Source organism: Oncorhynchus tshawytscha, unplaced genomic scaffold (assembly GCF_018296145.1).
Source record: "Oncorhynchus tshawytscha isolate Ot180627B unplaced genomic scaffold, Otsh_v2.0 Un_scaffold_2711_pilon_pilon, whole genome shotgun sequence".
NCBI classification, from domain to species: Eukaryota; Metazoa; Chordata; class Actinopteri; order Salmoniformes; family Salmonidae; genus Oncorhynchus; species Oncorhynchus tshawytscha.
In genome coordinates this window covers 160335-181581 of record NW_024609716.1, presented here as the reverse complement: position 1 = coordinate 181581, position 21247 = coordinate 160335, and the positions used below count along the sequence as shown (strand labels likewise).

Below are 21247 nucleotides of genomic sequence, written 5' to 3'. Positions count from 1 at the left end.
GGGGTTGACGCCCTCCGACTAATGACCACTAAGTACAAAGCAGCTACTTAAAGATGAAATCACAAGTCATTTCAAAGAAATGGATATGTTTTTGGTCAAGTAAAAATAGATTGTCTTTTTTTTATTTTTATATAATGATCGTCCTCAAACTCTCTCTCCTCTTTTCAGACGACGTCATGCTGTTCTTGAAGATGTATGATCCAAAAAGCAGAAGCTTAAATTATTGTGGACATATCTACACAGCTATATCCTGTAGAATACGTACGTATCTTCTCCTAACAACACGTAAGGCGCCACCTCCTGGACTGGTTGTGCCACTTATTTTAATTGAGTTGTTTCGCTTTTGTTATCATTTAAGCCTCTAGGGTGCAGGAAATGGCAGGGGGTTTCAGTTAGAGTGGGGGGTTTCAGTTAGAGTGGGGGGTTTCAGTTTCAGTGGGGGGTTTCAGTTAGAGTGGGGGGGGGTTTCAGTTAGAGTGGGGGGTTTCAGTTAGAGTGGGGGGTTTCAGTTAGAGTGGGGGGTTTCAGTTAGAGTGGGGGGTTTCAGTTAGAGTGGGGGGTTTCAGTTAGAGTGGGGGGTTTCAGTTAGAGTGGGGGGTTTCAGTTAGAGTGGGGGGGGTTTCAGGGGGGGGGGTCAGTTAGAGTGGGGGGTTAGAGTGGGGGTTTCAGTTAGGGGTGGGGGGGGGGTTTCAGTTAGAGTGGGGGGTTAGAGTGGGGGGTTTCAGTTAGAGTGGGGGGTTTCAGTTAGAGTGGGGGGGTTTCAGTTAGAGTGGGGGGTTCAGTTAGAGTGGGGGGTTCAGTTAGAGTGGGGGGGTTCAGTTAGAGTGGGGGGGGGGTTTCAGTTAGAGTGGGGGGTTTCAGTTTCAGTTAGAGTGGGGGGTTTCAGTTAGAGGGGGGGTTAGAGGGGGGTTTCAGTTAGAGTGGGGGTTCAGTTAGAGTGGGGGGTTTCAGTTAGAGTGGGGGTTTCAGTTAGAGTGGGGGGTTTCAGTTAGAGTGGGGGTTTCAGTTAGGGGTGGGGGGTTTCAGTTAGAGTGGGGGGTTTCAGTTAGAGTGGGGGGTTTCAGTTAGAGTGGGGGGTTTCAGTTAGAGTGGGGGGGTTCAGTTAGAGTGGGGGGGGTTCAGTTAGAGTGGGGGGTTCAGTTAGAGTTTCAGTTAGAGTGGGGGGTTCAGTTAGAGGTGGGGGGTTCAGTTAGAGGGGGGGGTTTCAGTTAGAGGGGGGTTTCAGTTAGAGGGGGTTCAGTTAGAGGGGGGTACACTTAGAGGGGGGTTCCCAGTTAGGCCTCCCCCTCCTTACTCAGCAGCACCACCTTGTTAAATCCTGAGGAGAACCCTGTGGTAGATGTGGAGTAGTATTAGAGTGGAAGTGTGTGTGTAGCAGTGTTAAATGTATGTTGATTTCTCTACCAGGAGACCTGCTGCCCGTCATGTGTGAGAGAGCAGGCTTTCAACAGGAGACCAGCCTTATCCTCTATGAGGTGAGAACACACACACACACAGACACACACACACCTCCTCTGAGGTGAGAACACAGGTCTGACACGTGTCCACATACTAAGGGTGTAACGGTACACCTATTTGTACTGACCCATTCGATACGGGACCTCTATTGGATCAGCACTGAACCAGAATTAATACCTCATAAAATACAAACCACTAGTCTGGGTGGTAAATCATCCACTAGTCCTCTACACTGGGTGATGAACCTTTAGTAAATCAGACCACTAGTCTGGGTGGTGAACCTTCAGTAAATCAGACCACTAGTCTGGGTGGTGAACCTTCAGTAAATCAGACCACTAGTCTGGGTGGTGAACCTTCAGTAAATCAGACCACTAGTCTGGGTGGTGAACCTTCAGTAAATCAGACCACTAGTCTGGGTGGTGAACCTTCAGTAAATCAGACCACTAGTCTGGGTGGTGAACCTTCAGTAAATCAGACCACTAGTCCTCTACACTGGGTGATGAACCTTCAGTAAATCAGACCACTAGTCTGGGTGGTGAACCTTCAGTAAATCAGACCACTAGTCCTCTACACTGGGTGGTGAATCAGACCACTAGTCCTCTACACTGGGTGGTGAACCTTCAGTAAATCAGACCACTAGTCCTCTACACTGGGTGAGGAACTTTCAGTAAATCAGACCACTACTCCTCTACACTGGGTGGTAAACCTTCAGTAAATCAGACCACTAGTCTGGGTGGTGAACCTTCAGTAAATCAAACCACTAGTCCTCTACACTGGGTGATGAACCTTCAGTAAGTCAGACCACTAGTCCTCTACACTGGGTGGAAAATCAGACCACTAGTCCTCTACACTGGGTGGTGAACCTTCAGTAAATCAGACCACTAGTCCTCTACACTGGGTGGTAAATCAGACCACTAGTGCTCTACACTGGGTGGTGAACCTTCAGTAAATCAGACCACTAGTCCTCTACACTGGGTGGTAAATCAGACCACTAGTCCTCTACACTGGGTGGTGAACCTTCAGTAAATCAGACCACTAGTCCTCTACACTGGGTGGTGAATCAGACCACTAGTCCTCTACACTGGGTGGTGAACCTTCAGTAAATCAGACCACTAGTCCTCTAATCTAGTCCTCGCAATACGAACCAAACCCCTAACCCGCAATACCAACCAAACCCCTAACCCGCAATACCAACCAAACCCCTAACCCGCAATACCAACCAAACCCCTAACCCGCAATACCAACCAAACCCCTAACCCGCAATACCAACCAAACCCCTAACCCGCAATACCAACCAAACCGTGAGTTTGGTGAACGGGCTTGGTGAACCACACACACACACAACTCCAGGTCTATCACATCTACACAAACAGCCTCCATCTCCCATGTGTCTGTGTTCCAGGAAGTGAAGCCTAATTTAACAGAGCGGATACAGGACTACGACGTGTCATTGGACAAGGCCCTGGATGAGCTCATGGACGGAGACATCATCGTCTTCCAGAAGTAAGTCATTCCAACATGGGAATCTAACAACAACCTACAGGAGGGAACCGAGATGGAGAGCCCTGTTGTCGAGAATGTTATGGTCATCTCAACACATTGTGTTTGGAGAATTCGGGTAACATATTGACTAGCCTCTCCCAGCTAATGTCTCTGTTTTCTCTCTCTCCTCTCCTCTCCACAGAGACGACCCAGAGAACGACAGCAGTGAGCTGCCCACAGCCAAGGACTACTTCCGGGACCTCTACCACCGAGTGGACGTTATCTTCTGTGACAAGACCATCCACAACGACCCCGGCTTTGTCGTCACACTCTCCAACAGGATGAACTACTTCCAGGTAACACACACACACACACACACACTACCAACAGGATGAACTACCAGGTCAGCAAGAGGTCACACCGTCTTGCATTGTGAACATTCCTTCAACATTTTGGGTATTGTTTTGTTAAAGACATGCTCCGGTACTTTGGGTATTGTTCCATAAAGCTAGTGTGTTTTGTTAAAGAGGTGTTCTGGTACTTTGGGTATTGTTCCTTAAAGCTAGTGTGTTTTGTTAAAGAGGTGTTCTGGTACTTTGGGTATTGTTCCTTAAAGCTAGTGTGTTTGTTAAAGACATGCTCCGGTACTTTGGGTATTGTTCCATAAAGCTAGTGTGTTTAAAGACATGCTCCGGTACTTTGGGTATTGTTCCATAAAGCTAGTGTGTTTAAAGACATGCTCTGGTACTTTGGGTATTGTTCCATAAAGCTAGTGTGTTTAAAGACATGCTCTGGTACTTTGGGTATTGTTCCATAAAGCTAGTGTGTTTAAAGACATGCTCTGGTACTTTGGGTATTGTTCCTTAAAGCTAGTGTGTTTAAAGACATGCTCTGGTACTTTGGGTATTGTTCCATAAAGCTAGTGTGTTTAAAGACATGCTCTGGTACTTTGGGTATTGTTCCATAAAGCTAGTGTGTTTTGTTAAAGACATGCTCTGGTACTTTGGGTATTGTTCCATAAAGCTAGTGTGTTTAAAGACATGCTCTGGTACTTTGGGTATTGTTCCTAAAGCTAGTGTGTTTAAAGACATGCTCTGGTACTTTGGGTATTGTTCCATAAAGCTAGTGTTTGTTAAAGAGGTGTTCTGGTACTTTGGGTATTGTTCCTTAAAGCTAGTGTGTTTTGTTAAAGAGGTGTTCTGGTACTTTGGGTATTGTTCCTTAAAGCTAGTGTGTTTGTTAAAGACATGCTCCGGTACTTTGGGTATTGTTCCATAAAGCTAGTGTGTTTAAAGACATGCTCCGGTACTTTGGGTATTGTTCCATAAAGCTAGTGTGTTTAAAGACATGCTCTGGTACTTTGGGTATTGTTCCTTAAAGCTAGTGTGTTTAAAGACATGCTCCGGTACTTTGGGTATTGTTCCTTAACCTCTTGATGCTACCCATCCCGGATCCGGGATCGTGACTACGGCTCAAGCTCATTAGCATAACGCAAAATGTGAAAAAAATATTCTTAGACATATTTAACCTCCACACCTACACAAGTCCAATAGCTCAAATGAAAGATAAACACCTTGTTCATCTACCCAGCAAGTCAGATTTCTAAAATGTTTTACGGCGAAAACATAGCACACATTTATATTAGACCACCACCGAAACAAAATGCAAGCAGCGGCCATTTTGTCCCAGAAAATATAAAATTTAAAAGTAGGATTAAAAAATAAATAATTCACTAACCTTTTGAAAATCTTCATCAGATGACAGTAATATTACATGTTACACAGTACTTTTTTTTTTTTTCAATAATATGCCATTAATATCCATAAATCTCTGTTTACAATGACGACATTTCAAAAAATGCTACTCAAAATGTCCGGAGAAATTATGATAGCTCGGACAGATAACGTCAGATAACAAGCAATAAACATGACTAAATATACATGTTCTACATATAGTTACAAAGATACACTTCTTCTTAATACAACCGCTGTGTTACATTTATTTTTAACGTTACAGAATTCGCTCACTAGTCTATGCTATGAGTCGGCGCTCAGATATTAGCAGTGTCTCCTCTACGCTTGGAGTCCACAGAAACCCAAAATAACCACATAAATATTCCCTTACCTTTGATGTTCTTTCGATCAGAAGACGTAGAAGGAGTCATACTTACCCAATACATCGTTTGGTTTCAAGTTGTGCGTCTTTGTATTAGCATATGCTAACAGCTTCAGCTGAAATGCACCCAAAATAACTTCTGCTCCTTCTGGTCCCGCACTCTTGCGCAATCAAACTTCAAAATTACATATTATATGTTGACTAAACTGGTCAAACTAAGTGCAGAATCGAGCAAAATGATGTTTTTATCATGTAAAACAATGATCATCGCGAACAAACGAACCGGCTTCAACTGGTGTCTATTGGAAAAGAACGTTCCCCAAATCGGCCGCGCGCAATAGAGTGCATGTATGTGAGAGTGAACCGGGCATTTTCGCCCGCCAAAGGATGAGGGAGCGCGAAATTCAAACAATGAACGTGCCAATTGAAAGCAGACATCGCGCTGAACAAATACATACTGTTCCCAGATCGGTAGCTGCCTGGGAAGGGTGGGGGCGATGACGTCAAAGTTGACCCAACTTTTCTCTTGACAAGAGAGAGTTTGGGAGAAAGGCTGCCCTGAGAGTTCTGCTTTACATACAGACATAATTTAAACGGTTTTAGAAACTTTAGAGTGTTTTCTATTCAATAATTATTATTATATGCATATATTAGCAATTTTGAAAAAAAATATTTTCAGTTTACTATGGGCACGCACTTCCTCCAACGGGGGCAGTATTGAGCCATAAGCTCAAGAGGTTAAAGCTAGTGTGTTTTGTTAAAGAGGTGTTCTGGTACTTTGGGTATTGTTCCTTAAAGCTAGTGTGTTTGTTAAAGACATGCTCCGGTACTTTGGGTATTGTTCCATAAAGCTAGTGTGTTTAAAGACATGCTCTGGTACTTTGGGTATTGTTCCATAAAGCTAGTGTGTTTAAAGACATGCTCTGGTACTTTGGGTATTGTTCCATAAAGCTAGTGTGTTTAAAGACATGCTCTGGTACTTTGGGTATTGTTCCTTAAAGCTAGTGTGTTTAAAGACATGCTCTGGTACTTTGGGTATCGTTCCTTAAAGCTAGTGTGTTTAAAGACATGCTCCGGTACTTTGGCCACTAAATGCATTTATGAACCTACTGCTTTGGGCTGGATGTGTCAAGGTGTTTGTTGTTCATACTGTTGTTCATATTCATGTATAATCTATGAGCGGAATTACTGTTTTACCTCAATTTGCCATGAAATCCCTAGTTTGAAAGCAACTGTTTTCTTGAAGCTGTGCTGCACCTTACAAAAGTACTGGAGAGTCTCTTTAACCTGTCTTGTCAGGTGGCGAAGACGGTGGCTCAGAGGTTGAACACAGATCCCATGCTCCTCCAGTTCTTCAAGTCCCAGGGGTAGGACTGCCGTCACACACACGGACACACACTCCGGTTTTACACGTGCCGACACTGAGTCGGTACAAAAAGTTTGATGCCCCAAGTTGACTTGTTGAGTAACCTGTCCCTCTCTCTCTCGTCCTACTCCCTCTCTCTCTCCTCCTCTTTCCCTCATCCTCCTTCTCTCTCTCTCTCTCTCGTCCTCCTTCCCTCTCTCTTGTCCTCCTTCCCCCTCTCTCTCTCGTCCTCCTTCACTCTCTTCTCCTCCTTCCCTCTCCCTCCTCCCCTTTCCCAATGTTTCTCCTCCTTCTCTCCTCCTTCCTCTGTCTCTCCTCCTCCTCTTTCCTCCCCCTCTCCTCTCCTCTCTGGGCAGGTACAGAGACGGACCTGGGAATCCTCTCAGACACAACTATGAAGGAACTCTCCGAGATTTGCTGCAGTTCTTCAAACCACGTCAACCCAAGAAACTCTACTACCAACAGGTAGAGGGGTGTGTGTGTGTGTGTGTGTGTGTGTTTCGGAGATATGATTGACAGTCATTGACGGTGACGTGACAGCGGAAGGCTGAGTCTATTTGAACTTGACTGGCGCGTCCCGGTGAAGAACTGTGTCTCTCGCTAGACAGCAGAGCAGCACGCGAGTCACTTCCTATCAGTCCCCATTCAGATGTTTAAGATACGAGTCCATCGGTCGGCAGACCCCAAACCCATCAGTCAGGAAAACCTCTTCATGTTGTCTTTACATTCTACACCTCATCTCCTGTGACAGACGTGTGGACCTGAGCACGTCACCGTGTTACATCACCAGCTCAAACTGAATCTGCAAAAATGACTACTTAATTAGTGGCTAACCCCGCTAATCTGGTAGTGAGGTGGTAGATGTCTGGTGGGGAGGCCCTGTGGCCAGCGGCGTCTGGTGGAGAGGGCGTCTGGCGGGGGAGGCCCTGTGGCCAGCGGCGTCTGGTGGAGAGGGCGTCTGGTGGAGAGGGAGGCCCTGTGGCCAGCGGCGTCTGGTGGAGAGGGCGTCTGGTGGAGAATTGAACCTCTCCGATTCTTGAGCTTGGACCCTGCTGTTAGACGTGACGCAACACAGGAAATAAAGCTGGTTTCGCGTTTCTAAGGAAGCGTTTCTAAGGAAGCGTTTCTAAGGAAGCGTTTCTAAGGAAGTGTTTCCTCGATGGCTGATGGCCGGGCATCCAACGTCTATAATGTAGCAGGACCGTAAGACAGCCTGTTCCTCACCAGCCACTGCTCCATCAGTGTCTCACACACCCCCTGATCCATGCTGAAGCTCCTCCACCACCAGAGAGGAGTATTATATAAGGCCTGTTCTTAGCCTCTGACCAGGCTTTCAACTACATTATCTTTCCTCGTGATCCTCCTGTTCTTAGCCTCTGACCAGGCTTTCAACTACATTATCTTTCCACATGATTCTCCCGGGCTTTCACCTACATTATCTTTCCTCGTGATCCTCCCAGGCTTTCAACTACATTATCTTTCCTCGTGATTCTCCTGGGCTTTCAACTACATTATCTTTCCACATGATTCTCCTGGGCTTTCAACTACATTATTTCCACGTGATTCTCCCGGGCTTTCGACTACATTATTTCCACGTGATTCTCCCGGGCTTTCGACTACATTACCTTTCCACGTGATTCTCCCGGTCTTTCAACATTATCTTGATTCATCCAGTTGCATTAGATTTTGCTCTACAGCCCAACTGTGTTTTTTAGCTTCTTATTTTACGATATTAAAACATTTAAAAATGTGTTTGTCCGATAGGGGGCGATGGTACACCGCAATGTTTTCTGGGTACATTATCACGATAGGACAAAGGTTGACATTGGGGGTGTACCTGTGGGTGTGGGGGGGTACCTGTGGGTGTGGGGGTGTGTGTGTGTGTGTACCTGTGTGTGTGGGGGGGTGTACCTATGGGTGTTTGTCTCGTGTGTGTGTGTGTGTACTGACTGTTAATGTTGTCTCCTCTCAGTTGAAGATGAAGATCACAGACTTTGAGAACAGGAGGAGCTTTAAGTCCATATGGCTCAACAGCCAATACAGGGAAGAGGTAACATCACACCCCCCTCCCTGTTTATATCACACCCCCCTCCCTGTTTATATTACACCCCCTCCCTGTTTATATCACACCCCCTCCCTGTTTATATTACACCCCCCTGTTCCCTGTTTATATTACACCCCCTCCCTGTTTATATTACACCCCCCTCCCTGTTTATATTACACCCCCTCCCTGTTTATATTACACCCCCTCCCTGTTTATATTACACCCCCTCCCTGTTTATATTACACCCCCTCCCTGTTTATATTACACCCCCTCCCTGTTTATATTACACCCCCCTCCCTGTTTATATTACACCCCCTCCCTGTTTATATTACACCCCCTCCCTGTTTATATTACACCCCCTCCCTGTTTATATTACACACCCCTCCCTGTTTATATTACACACCCCTCCCTGTTTATATCACACCCCTCCCTGTTTATATTACACCCCTCCCTGTTTATATTACACCCCCTCCCTGTTTATATTACACCCCCCTCCCTGTTTATATTACACCCCCTCCCTGTTTATATTACACCCCTCCCTGTTTATATTACACCCCCCCTCCCTGTTTATATTACACCCCCTCCCTGTTTATATTACACCCCCCTCCCTGTTTATATTACACATCCCTGTTTATATTACACACCCTCCCTGTTTATATTACACCCCCCTCCCTGTTTATATTACACCCCCCTCCCTGTTTATATTACACACCCCTCCCTGTTTATATCACACCCCCTCCCTGTTTATATTACACCCCCTCCCTGTTTATATTACACCCCCTCCCTGTTTATATTACACCCCCTCCCTGTTTATATTACACCCCCTCCCTGTTTATATCACACACCCCTCCCTGTTTATATTACACCCCTCCCTGTTTATATTACACCCCCTCCCTGTTTATATTACACCCCCTCCCTGTTTATATTACACACCCCTCCCTGTTTATATTACACCCCCTCCCTGTTTATTTACACCCCCTCCCTGTTTATATTACACCCCCTCCCTCACACCCTCCCTGTTTATATTACACACCCTCCCTGTTTATATTACACCCCCCTCCCTGTTTATATTACACCCCCTCCCTGTTTATATTACACCCCCTCCCTGTTTATATTACACCCCCTCCCTGTTTATATTACACCCCTCCCTGTTTATATTACACCCCCTCCCTGTTTATATTACACCCCTCCCTGTTTATATTACACCCCCTCCCTGTTTATATTACACCCCTCCCTGTTTATATTACACCCCTCCCTGTTTATATTACCCCCTCCCTGTTTATATTATTACCCCCCTCCCTGTTTATATTACACCCCTCCCTGTTTATATTACACCCCCTCCCTGTTTATATTACACCCCCTCCCTGTTTATATTACACCCCCTCCCTGTTTATATTACACCCCCCTCCCTGTTTATATTACACCCCTCCCTGTTTATATTACACCCCCTCCCTGTTTATATTACACCCCCCTCCTTTTATATTACACCCCCTCCCTGTTTATATTACACCCCCTCCCTGTTTATATTACACCCCCTCCCTGTTTATATTACACCCCTCCCTGTTTATATTACACACCCCTCCCTGTTTATATTACACCCCCCTCCCTTTTATATTACACCCCCTCCCTGTTTATATTACACCCCCTCCCTGTTTATATTACACCCCCTCCCTGTTTATATTACACCCCCCTCCCTGTTTATATTACACCCCCTCCCTGTTTATATTACACCCCCTCCCTGTTTATATTACACCCCCCTCCCTGTTTATATTACACCCCCTCCCTGTTTATATTACACCCCCTCCCTGTTTATATTACACCCCCTCCCTGTTTATATTACACCCCCTCCCTGTTTATATTACACCCCCTCCCTGTTTATATTACCCCTCCCTGTTTATATTACACCCCCTCCCTGTTTATATTACACCCCCTCCCTGTTTATATTACACCCCCTCCCTGTTTATATTACACCCCCTCCCTGTTTATATTACACCCCCCTCCCTGTTTATATTACACCCCCTCCCTGTTTATATTACACCCCCTCCCTGTTTATATCACACCCCCTCCCTGTTTATATTACACCCCCTCCCTGTTTATATCACACCCCTCCCTGTTTATATTACACCCCCTCCCTGTTTATATCACACCCCCTCCCTGTTTATATCACACCCCCTCCCTGTTTATATTACACCCCCTCCCTGTTTATATTACACACCCCCTCCCTGTTTATATTACACCCCCTCCCTGTTTATATTACACCCCTCCCTGTTTATATTACACCCCCCTCCCTGTTTATATTACACCCCCTCCCTGTTTATATTACACCCCCTCCCTGTTTATATCACACCCCCCCCTCCCTGTTTATATTACACCCCCTCCCTGTTTATATTACACCCCCTCCCTGTTTATATTACACCCCCTCCCTGTTTATATCACACCCCCTCCCTGTTTATATTATCACACCCCCCTCCCTGTTTATATTACACCCCCCTCCCTGTTTATATCACACCCCCTCCCTGTTTATATTACACCCCCTCCCTGTTTATATTACACCCCCTCCCTGTTTATATTACACACAGTAGAGACATTTATATTACACCCCCTCCCTGTTTATATTACACCCCCTCCCTGTTTATATCACACCCCCTCCCTGTTTATATTACACCCCCTCCTGTTTATATTACACCCCCTCCCTGTTTATATTACACCCCCTCCCTGTTTATATCACACCCCCTCCCTGTTTATATTACACACAGTAGAGACATTTATATTACACCCCCTCCCTGTTTATATTACACACAGTAGAGACATTTATATTACACCCCCTCCTGTTTATATTACACCCCCTCCCTGTTTATATCACACCCCCTCCCTGTTTATATTACACCCCCTCCCTGTTTATATTACACCCCCTCCCTGTTTATATTACACCCCCCCCTGTTTATATTACACCCCCCTCCCTGTTTATATTACACCCCCTCCCTGTTTATATTACACCCCCCTCCCTGTTTATATTACACACAGTCCCTGTTTATATTACACCCCCTCCCTGTTTATATTACACACAGTCCCTGTTTTATATTACACCCCCTCCCTGTTTATATTACACCCCCTCCCTGTTTATATTACACCCCCTCCCTGTTTATATCACACCCCCTCCCTGTTTATATCACACCCCCTCCCTGTTTATATTACACCCCCTCCCTGTTTATATTACACCCCTCCCTGTTTATATTACACACAGTAGAGACATTTATATTACACCCCCTCCCTGTTTATATTACACACAGTAGAGACATTTATATTACACCCCCCCCCTGTTTATATTACACACAGTTTTTATATTACACACAGTCCCTGTTTATATTACACACAGTTTTATATTACACCCCCCTCCCTGTTTATATTACACCCCCTCCCTGTTTATATTACACCCCCTCCCTGTTTATATTACACCCCCTCCCTGTTTATATTACACACCCTCCCTGTTTATATCACCCCCCTCCCTGTTTATATTACACCCCCCTCCCTGTTTATATTACACCCCCTCCCTGTTTATATCACACCCCCTCCCTGTTTATATTACACACCCCTCCCTGTTTATATCACACCCCCTCCCTGTTTATATTACACACCCCTCCCTGTTTATATCACACCCCCTCCCTGTTTATATTACACACAGTAGAGACATTAACATCACACCCCCCTCCCTGTTTATATTACACACAGTAGAGACATTTATATTACACCCCCTCCCTTTACACACAGTAGAGACATTTATATCACACCCCCTCCCTGTTTATATTACACCCCCTCCCTGTTTATATTACACCCCTCCCTGTTTATATTACACACCCCCTCCCTGTTTATATTACACCCCATTTATATTACACCCCCTCCCTGTTTATATTACACCCCCTCCCTGTTTATATTACACCCCCTCCCTGTTTATATTACACACAGTAAAGACAACATTTATATTACACCCAGTAAAGACATTTATATTACACACAGTAAAGACAACATTTATATTACACACAGTAGAGACAACATTTATATTACACACAGTAGAGACATCTATATTACACACAGTAAAGACATTTATATTACACACAGTAAAGACAACATTTATATTACACACAGTAAAGACATTTATATTACACACAGTAAAGACAACATTTATATTACACACAGTAGAGACATCTATATTACACACAGTAGAGACAACATTTATATTACACACAGTAAAGACAACATTTAGATTACACACAGTAGAGACATTTATATTACACACAGTAGAGACATTTATATTACACACAGTAGAGACATTTATATTACACACAGTAGACAACATTTATATTACACACAGTAGACAACATTTATATTACACACAGTAGAGACAACATTTATATTACACACAGTAGAGACAACATTTAGATTACACACAGTAGAGACAACATTTAGAGACAACATTTATATTACACATTTATATTACACACAGTAGAGACAACATTTATATTACACACAGTAGAGACAACATTTATATTACACACAGTAAAGACAACATTTATATTACACACAGTAAAGACAACATTTATATTACACACAGTAAAGACAACATTTATATTACACACAGTAGAGACACATTTATATTAGAGAGACACATTTATATTACACACAGTAAAGACATTTATATTACACACAGTAAAGACAACATTTATATTACACACAGTAAAGACAACATTTATATTACACACAGTAGAGACAACATTTATATTACACACAGTAGAGACAACATTTATATTACACACAGTAGAGACAACATTTATATTACACATTTATATTACACACAGTAGAGACGACATTTATATTACACACAGTAGAGACAACATTTATATTACACACAGTAGAGACAACATTTATATTACACACAGTAGAGACATCTATATTACACACAGTAAAGACATTTATATTACACACAGTAAAGACAACATTTATATTACACACAGTAAAGACATTTATATTACACACAGTAAAGACAACATTTATATTACACACAGTAAAGACAACATTTATATTACACACAGTAAAGACAACATTTATATTACACACAGTAAAGACAACATTTATATTACACACAGTAAAGACAACATTTATATTACACACAGTAAAGACAACATTTATAGACAACATTTATATTACACACAGTAAAGACAACATTTATATTACACACAGTAAAGACAACATTTATATTACACACAGTAAAGACAACATTTATATTACACACAGTAAAGACAACATTTATATTACACACAGTAAAGACAACATTTATATTACACACAGTAAAGACAACATTTATATTACACACAGTAAAGACAACATTTATATTACACACAGTAGAGACAACATTTATATTACACACAGTAAAGACAACATTTATATTACACACAGTAGAGACAACATTTATATTACACACAGTAGACAACATTTATATTACACACAGAGACAACATTTATATTACACACAGTAGAGACAACATTTATATTACACACAGTAGAGACACATTTATATTACACACAGTAGAGACAACATTTATATTACACACAGTAGAGACGACATTTATATTACACACAGTAGAGACGACATTTATATTACACACAGTAGAGACGACATTAGATTACACACAGTGGAGGCGACATTACACACAGTGGAGGCGACATTACACACAGTGGAGGCGACATGGAGGCGACACACACAGTGGAGGCGACATTACACACAGTGGAGGCGACATTACACACAGTGGAGGCGACATTACACACAGTGGAGGCGACATTACACACAGTGGAGGCGACATTACACACAGTGGAGGCGACATTACACACAGTGGAGGCGACATTACACACAGTGGAGGCGACATTACACACAGTGGAGGCGACATTACACACAGTGGAGGCGACATTACACACAGTGGAGGCGACATTACACACAGTGGAGGCGACATTACACACAGTGGAGGCGACATTACACACAGTGGAGGCGACATTACACACAGTGGAGGCGACATTGCACACAGTGGAGGCGACATTGCACACAGTGGAGGCGACATTTCGATTACCACACAGTAGAGAGACGACGTTTAATTTATTCTCCAGCTTTTTGAGTTGGATGTTTCCTGAGGCGACAGAACAGAATGTCAATTTTTTTTATTTGAGGGTATTTTCATATCTGTTTTACTGTTTTAGAAATTAAAGCACTTTATGTATCTAGTGTCATGTATTAAAATAGCCAAAGGTTTAGTATTTGGTCCCATATACCTCGCATGCAATGACTACATCCATCAAGCTTGTGACTACCAACTAGTTGGATGAATATGTTGTGCCCAATAGAAATGAAGGGTAAATAATGTTTTGTCATTTTTAAAGTCATTTTTATTGTAAATAAGAATGGAATGTTTCTAAACACAACACTCATTAATGTGGATGCTACCATGGTTACAGATCATCCTGAATGAATCATGAATAATAATCATACCGCCCTGTTATTGGTGGGGGCGGGGCCTGATCATACTGCCATGTTATTGGTAGTAGTGTGGGGCGGGGCCTGATCATACTGCCATGTTATTGGTAGTAGTGTGGGGCGGGGCCTGATCATACCGCCCTGTTATTGGTAATGGTGGGGGGCGGGGCCTGATCATACCGCCCTGTTATTGGTAGTTGTGGGGGCGGGGCCTGATCATACCGCCCTGTTATTGGTAGTAGTGTGGGCGGGGCCTGATCATACCGCCCTTTTATTGGTGGGGGCGGGGCCTGATCATACTGCCATGTTATTGGTAGTGGTGGGGGCGGGGCCTGATCATACTGCCATGTTATTGGTAGTAGTGTGGGGCGGGGCCTGATCATACCGCCCTGTTATTGGTAGTAGTGTGGGGCGGGGCCTGATCATACCGCCCTGTTATTGGTAATGATGGGGGCGGGGCCTGATCATACCGCCCTGTTATTGGTTATGGTGCGGGGCATGATCATACCGCCCGGTTATTGGTTATGGTGGGGGCGGGGCATGATCATACCGCCCGGTTATTGGTTATGGTGGGGGCGGGGCATGATCATACCGCCCGGTTATTGGTTATGGTGGGGGGCGGGGCATGATCATACCGCCCGGTTATTGGTTATGGTGGGGGGGCTGGGCATGATCATACCGCCCTGTTATTGGTAGTAGTGTGGGGCGGGGCCTGATATTTTAATGTTACACCAAAACAAGCTGCAAATGTATCTGACAAGTTTGTAGAGTCACAAGCTTGATCTATTCATTGCGTGCTAGAAATATGGGACCAAACACACAACCTTCCACGATTTTAATACACCCAAGGGAATTTGTCTCGATACTTATGACTTCTTCAAAAGGGGGAACTAGATGTAGAAATAAAATAAACATGTGTATGAAAATGCCCTCAAATAAAAAGTAACATTCTGTACTGTCACCTCGTATGAAAAATGTGATCTCAGTCAGGCTTTCTAACCTTTTTGACCCTGATGATGAATAAATGACTAACTCTCTCCCTCCAGGAGATCACTCTCTACCCAGATAAACACGGCTGTGTCAGGGACCTGCTGGAGGAATGTAAAAAAGCTGTGGAGCTCTCCGACAAAGGCTCAGAGAAGCTCCGGTAAGCAGAGAGACTGTCACCACAGTGCTGCCCTCTGGTGGTCAGGCCTGTATTACACCCAGGGGTTCTTCAATGCTATTATTACGCATAACTGCTGCTGTTCTCTACTTTTCTCCACCCTGCCTCTAACCTCTCACTCTCTCTCTCCCTCACGCCCTCTCTCTCTCTCCCCTCTCCCTCCCACCTCCCTCTCCAGACTGTTGGAGATAGTAAGCTATAAGATCATTGGGGTTCACCAGGAGGACGAGCTGTTAGAATGTTTATCTCCCGCCGCCAGCCGTACCTTCAGAATAGAGGTACGTTCCTCCTCCCTCTCTCCTCCTCCTCTCTCGCTCCTCCTCTCTCTCTGCTCACTCCTCTCTCTCTCCTCCTCCCTCTCTCTGCTCACTCCTCCATCTCTCCTCCTCCATCTCTCTCTCTACACCTTCAGAATAGAGGTACGTTCCTCCTCTCCTCCTCCCTCTCTCTCTCTCTCTCCACACCTTCAGAATAGAGGTATGTTCCTCCTCTCCTCCTAACCTCTCTCTCTCTCGCTCTAGGAACTTCCTCTGGACCAGGTAGACCTGGATAAGGACACTGAGATGTTGATTCCCGTCGCACATTTCCACAAGGAGGTCTTTGGAACGTTTGGAATCCCTTTCCTGTTGAAGATCAGACAGGTGTGTTGTCTTACTGACTGTTCTGACTGGATCTGGTGGGACTGACTGTTCTGGATCTGGTGGGACTGACTGTTCTGGATCTGGTGGGACTGACTGTTCTGGATCTGGTGGGACTGACTGTTCTGGATCTGGTGGGACTGACTGTTCTGGATCTGGTGGGACTGACTGTTCTGGATCTGGTGGGACTGACTGTTCTGGATCTGGTGGGACTGACTGTTCTGGATCTGGTGGGACTGACTGTTCTGGGGACTCTGTTCTGGGACTGACTGTTCTGGATCTGGTGGGACTGACTGTTCTGACTGGGGTGGGACTGACTGTTCTGACTGGATCTGGTGGGACTGACTGTTCTGACTGGATCTGGTGGGACTGACTGTTCTGGTCTGGTGGGACTGACTGTTCTGATCTGGTGGGACTGACTGTTCTGACTGGATCTGTGGGACTGACTGTTCTGACTGGATCTGGTGGGACTGACTGTTCTGACTGGATCTGGTGGGACTGACTGTTCTGACTGGTTCTGGTGGGACTGACTGGTTCTGGTGGGACTGACTGGTCTGACTGGCTGGATCTGGTGGGACTGACTGGTCTGACTGGCTGGATCTGGTGGGACTGACTATGTGTCTGTGTGTTGACTGACAGCCTAATGCTGAAGCATGTCTGTCCTACTGTCTCAGACAGAGGTGTCTAGTCTACTGTAGCTGATGGTGAAGCATGTCTGTCCTACTGTCTCAGACAGAGGTGTCTAGTCTACTGTAGCTGATGGTGAAGCATGTCTGTCCTGCTGTCTCAGACAGAGGTGTCTAAGCCTCTGTCTCAGACAGAGGTGTCTTATCACTCAGGTTGGAACTTTCCACTGCTACTATTTTTGCCACATAATGTTGTTAAAACAAGATATCTAACAAAAAGTTAATTGCTTTGCCACATTTTTTGCAGTATTACTTTAGTGCCGCGTTGCAAACCGGATGCATATTCATATTGTGTGCAGGGTTCCTTTTCACTAGATTAGTATTGTGGATTAACAACAAATGTTGCTACTGAGGAACCATTTTGGGTTTCAGTATAACTTTTGTATGAGTGAAGCTTTTAGTGAGATCTTTTAATGCTTTTTAATATTTACATTTCAGTCCCCCAAACATATTCATTATATAAATAAGCATGTTTTAATTTTGTCTTTGTTACCTTTCCAAATAAATGTAAATATTATTTGCTCATATATAATTTGAAAGATGAGTAGTCTGGAGTAGATAGCGCCTTTAGTGAATACATAAACTGTGGTTTGATTGGAGTTAAACGGTGTGATTAATTTTTTATTTTTTTTAACATGTAAAAAAATTAATAAAAAGTTCAGAAACTTGAGTCATCTGCATATATTAACACTTGTTTTTAGTCTATGATTTTGTAAACCTTTGATGTTATTGTTCGATCCAAACTTAAGAGAGCATTTCAATGGCCAGAACAAATACATATGGAGACAACGGACAACCTTGTTTAACTCCTCTGGGCAGTTCAATACTTTCTGAGAAGTAACCATTTATTTTTATGATTTTAAATCTTGGTGTTGCTGTAAATGACTTTAACCTGTTGTACAAGAGATTCCCCAAGATTTATCAAAGGTCTTTTTCGAAGTTGTTCTATTCGCTCTGCATTTTGTGAGCGAATAGAAAAGGGGCCTCCAATTTTTTTTTCTTGTTTTTTTCAGACTGGATCTTTATACTTACCTCCTGGGTCCTGTTTCAGTAATAATGAAATCAGACCTTCTTGTTGAGTGTCTGATAATCTATCGTTTTTATAGGAGTGGTTAGAACACGCTAATAATGGATCTTTGAGTAGATCAAAGGTTTGATATACAGTTGAAGTTGGAAGTTTACATACACTTAGGTTGGAGTCATTAAAACTCGCTTTTCAACCACTCCACAAATTTCTTGTTAACAAACTATAGTTTTGGCAAGTCGGTTAGGACATCTACTTTGTGTATGACACAAGTAATTTTTCCAACAATTGTTTACAGACAGATCATTTCACTTATAATTCACTGTATCACAATTCCAGTGGGTCAGAAGTTTACATACAGTAAGTTGACTGTGCCTTTAACAGCTTGGAGGATTGTAACGCTGCTGGGTTTTCCCTGTGCGTTTGACTACCTCTTGTGTGTGTTCTCAGGGTGAGCCGTTCAGAGATGTGATGAGGAGGATTCAGAGCATGCTGGAAATCCAGGAGAAAGAGTTTGAGAAGGTCAGTACTTTCTTCCCCGTCTTCACTCCCTCCCTATTTCTCCCTTCTCTCTCTCCTCCCTCGCCATTGCTCTCTTTCCAGGGTGTCCACTAACGATAAACCGAAAATTACTGACGACATTGCCCTCTTACCGAAGCAATTTTGATAATGTCGGTAATTTCGATGATTAGGCTACACAACTGCAGATTTTTTTGTTCTAAAAACCATTATTTGGTCAACAGTTATGTACAATTAACCTGCTTCCTGCAATGACAGTGTCTGCCCAGTCCTTGGCTGCATTCCAAACACTTAAAAGACACATCCTCTCCCCTCAGCCCTCAAATGAAGTGGAAACTTAATGATTTAGGTTTTCAAATGGACCGCCCTTGTCCGGAAATTCGTCTCATCCCGCAATTTTGTTTTCAGCCACCGGTAGCTTGTGGATGCTTTATATGTTTTACAGTCAATTATGATTGCAAGTCTACTTATATTAACTATATAATTATTCATATACACCTACTGTATGATAGCTAGCAAATTAATTAGCTAACTAATGTTAGCCTGCCTACTGTATGATAGCTAGCAAATTAATTAGCTAACTGTTAGCCTGCCTACTGTATGATAGCTAGCAAATTAATTAGCTAACTAACATTAGCCTGCCTACTGTATGATAGCTAGCAAATTAATTAGCTAACTAATGTTAGCCTGCCTACTGTATGATAGCTAGCAAATTAATTAGCTAACTAACGTTAGTTAGCCTAGCTGGAACCTCTGAATAAGGAACATGTTTTATTTCTACCATTTCCAAATACGAACCAAACAGAAACATCATTACTTTTACGAGACGTGTTTGTGCCGTCGTGTGCATTAGTAGCACATTTGGCTACGCGTTTTACATTTGTTTTTTTACTTAAACTTGCATGTTGACTTCTCCGTATTGACTTCTCCGTATTGACGGTGAGGTTAAAGTTTCGGCTGACTTTTCTTAGCGGGGATGTACAACCTTGGTGAATTAAATTATGGGACGTTTCAGGCCCCTGACGTCAACATAATTGTACACTTCTAAACGGGGAGTCCCCCAAGAGCATAAGGCGAGGGTACCGTAGACAAGGGTGTGTCTTTTTTGAGTCTGAAACCCAGCCCCTTGTTTCTCTGCTGGCTCCCACTCCCACTTAGCACGCAGAGTGAAGGGAGCGTTTTGATACACACAATCAATACTGACAGTTGAGCGATGTTTTGAAATGGAATTGCGGCAAAGACCGTTGTTAAAACGCCTACTGTTTTCTGTTGTTATAAACGAGTCGTTTCTACAGCCATCTATAGCCTAGCCGCTATGATGCTACAGCCATCTATAGCCTAGCCGCTATGATGCTACAGCCATCTATAGCCTAGCCGCTATGATGCTACAGCCATCTATAGCCTAGCCGCTATGATGCTACAGCCATCTATAGCCTAGCCGCTATGATGCTACAGCCATCTATAGCCTAGCCGCTATGATGCTACAGCCATCTATAGCCTAGCCGCTATGATGCTACAGCCATCTATAGCCTAGCCGCTATGATGCTACAGCCATCTATAGCCTAGCCGCTATGATGCTACAGCCATCTATAGCCTAGCCGCTATGATGCTACATCCGTCAGTCATCTATAGCCTAGCCGCTATGCTACTACATCCGTCAGCCATCTATAGCCTTAAACCAGGAGGGTGGAGTATAAACTACTTACTGACCTGTTGAGTGATGAGCAGTTATAACCAGTGATGAGCAGTTATAACCAGGAGGGAGGAGTATAAACCCCTTACTGACCCGTTGAGTGATGAGCAGTTATAACCAGGAGGGAGGAGTATAAACCCCTTACTGAATACTCACTGTGTTCTTTGTTTGTCTGCAGTTCAAGTTTGCGATAGTGATGATGGGCCGGCATCAGTACCTCACTGAGGATGAGTACGAGGTCAACCTGAAAGACTTCCAGCCACAGCCAGGTACAGTACTACCAACTACTAGTTTTGCACGGTATGCCAAAACTTTGGTACTCTTTTGAACACTAGAACATGAAAAACTGTTCGTTACCACAATTTCTGTTACTTTCGGGACTTCTTGTCCAATGTGATGTACGGATTGAGAGGATCCAGTCTGTCTCTTCTCTAGGGGGCGGTAGCTAGCCAGGCTACTTGTCTTCTCTAGGGGGCGGTAGCTAGCCAGGCTACTTGTCTTCTCTAGGGGGCGGTAGCTAGCCAGGCTACTTGTCTTCTCT

At 43.9% G+C, this 21247-nt stretch overlaps 1 protein-coding gene across 3 annotated transcripts in view; it reads left to right on the top strand.

Moving 5' to 3' along the window:
- The window catches only part of usp7 (ubiquitin specific peptidase 7 (herpes virus-associated)), a 71683-nt gene that overhangs the window by 46476 nt on the left and 3960 nt on the right, over nucleotides 1-21247 (top strand). For 2 of the 3 annotated variants that reach the window (XM_042317197.1, XM_042317199.1), the window contains exons 19-30: nucleotides 169-261; nucleotides 1408-1475; nucleotides 2861-2961; nucleotides 3143-3296; nucleotides 6355-6422; nucleotides 6778-6886; nucleotides 8394-8471; nucleotides 16028-16128; nucleotides 16325-16424; nucleotides 16668-16787; nucleotides 18945-19016; nucleotides 20885-20975. In XM_042317197.1, the coding sequence (XP_042173131.1) occupies nucleotides 169-261; nucleotides 1408-1475; nucleotides 2861-2961; nucleotides 3143-3296; nucleotides 6355-6422; nucleotides 6778-6886; nucleotides 8394-8471; nucleotides 16028-16128; nucleotides 16325-16424; nucleotides 16668-16787; nucleotides 18945-19016; nucleotides 20885-20975 (1155 nt within the window). The remainder of the gene's footprint in view (nucleotides 1-168; nucleotides 262-1407; nucleotides 1476-2860; nucleotides 2962-3142; nucleotides 3297-6354; nucleotides 6423-6777; nucleotides 6887-8393; nucleotides 8472-16027; nucleotides 16129-16324; nucleotides 16425-16667; nucleotides 16788-18944; nucleotides 19017-20884; nucleotides 20976-21247) is intronic. The other variant, XM_042317198.1, reaches the window with a different exon arrangement.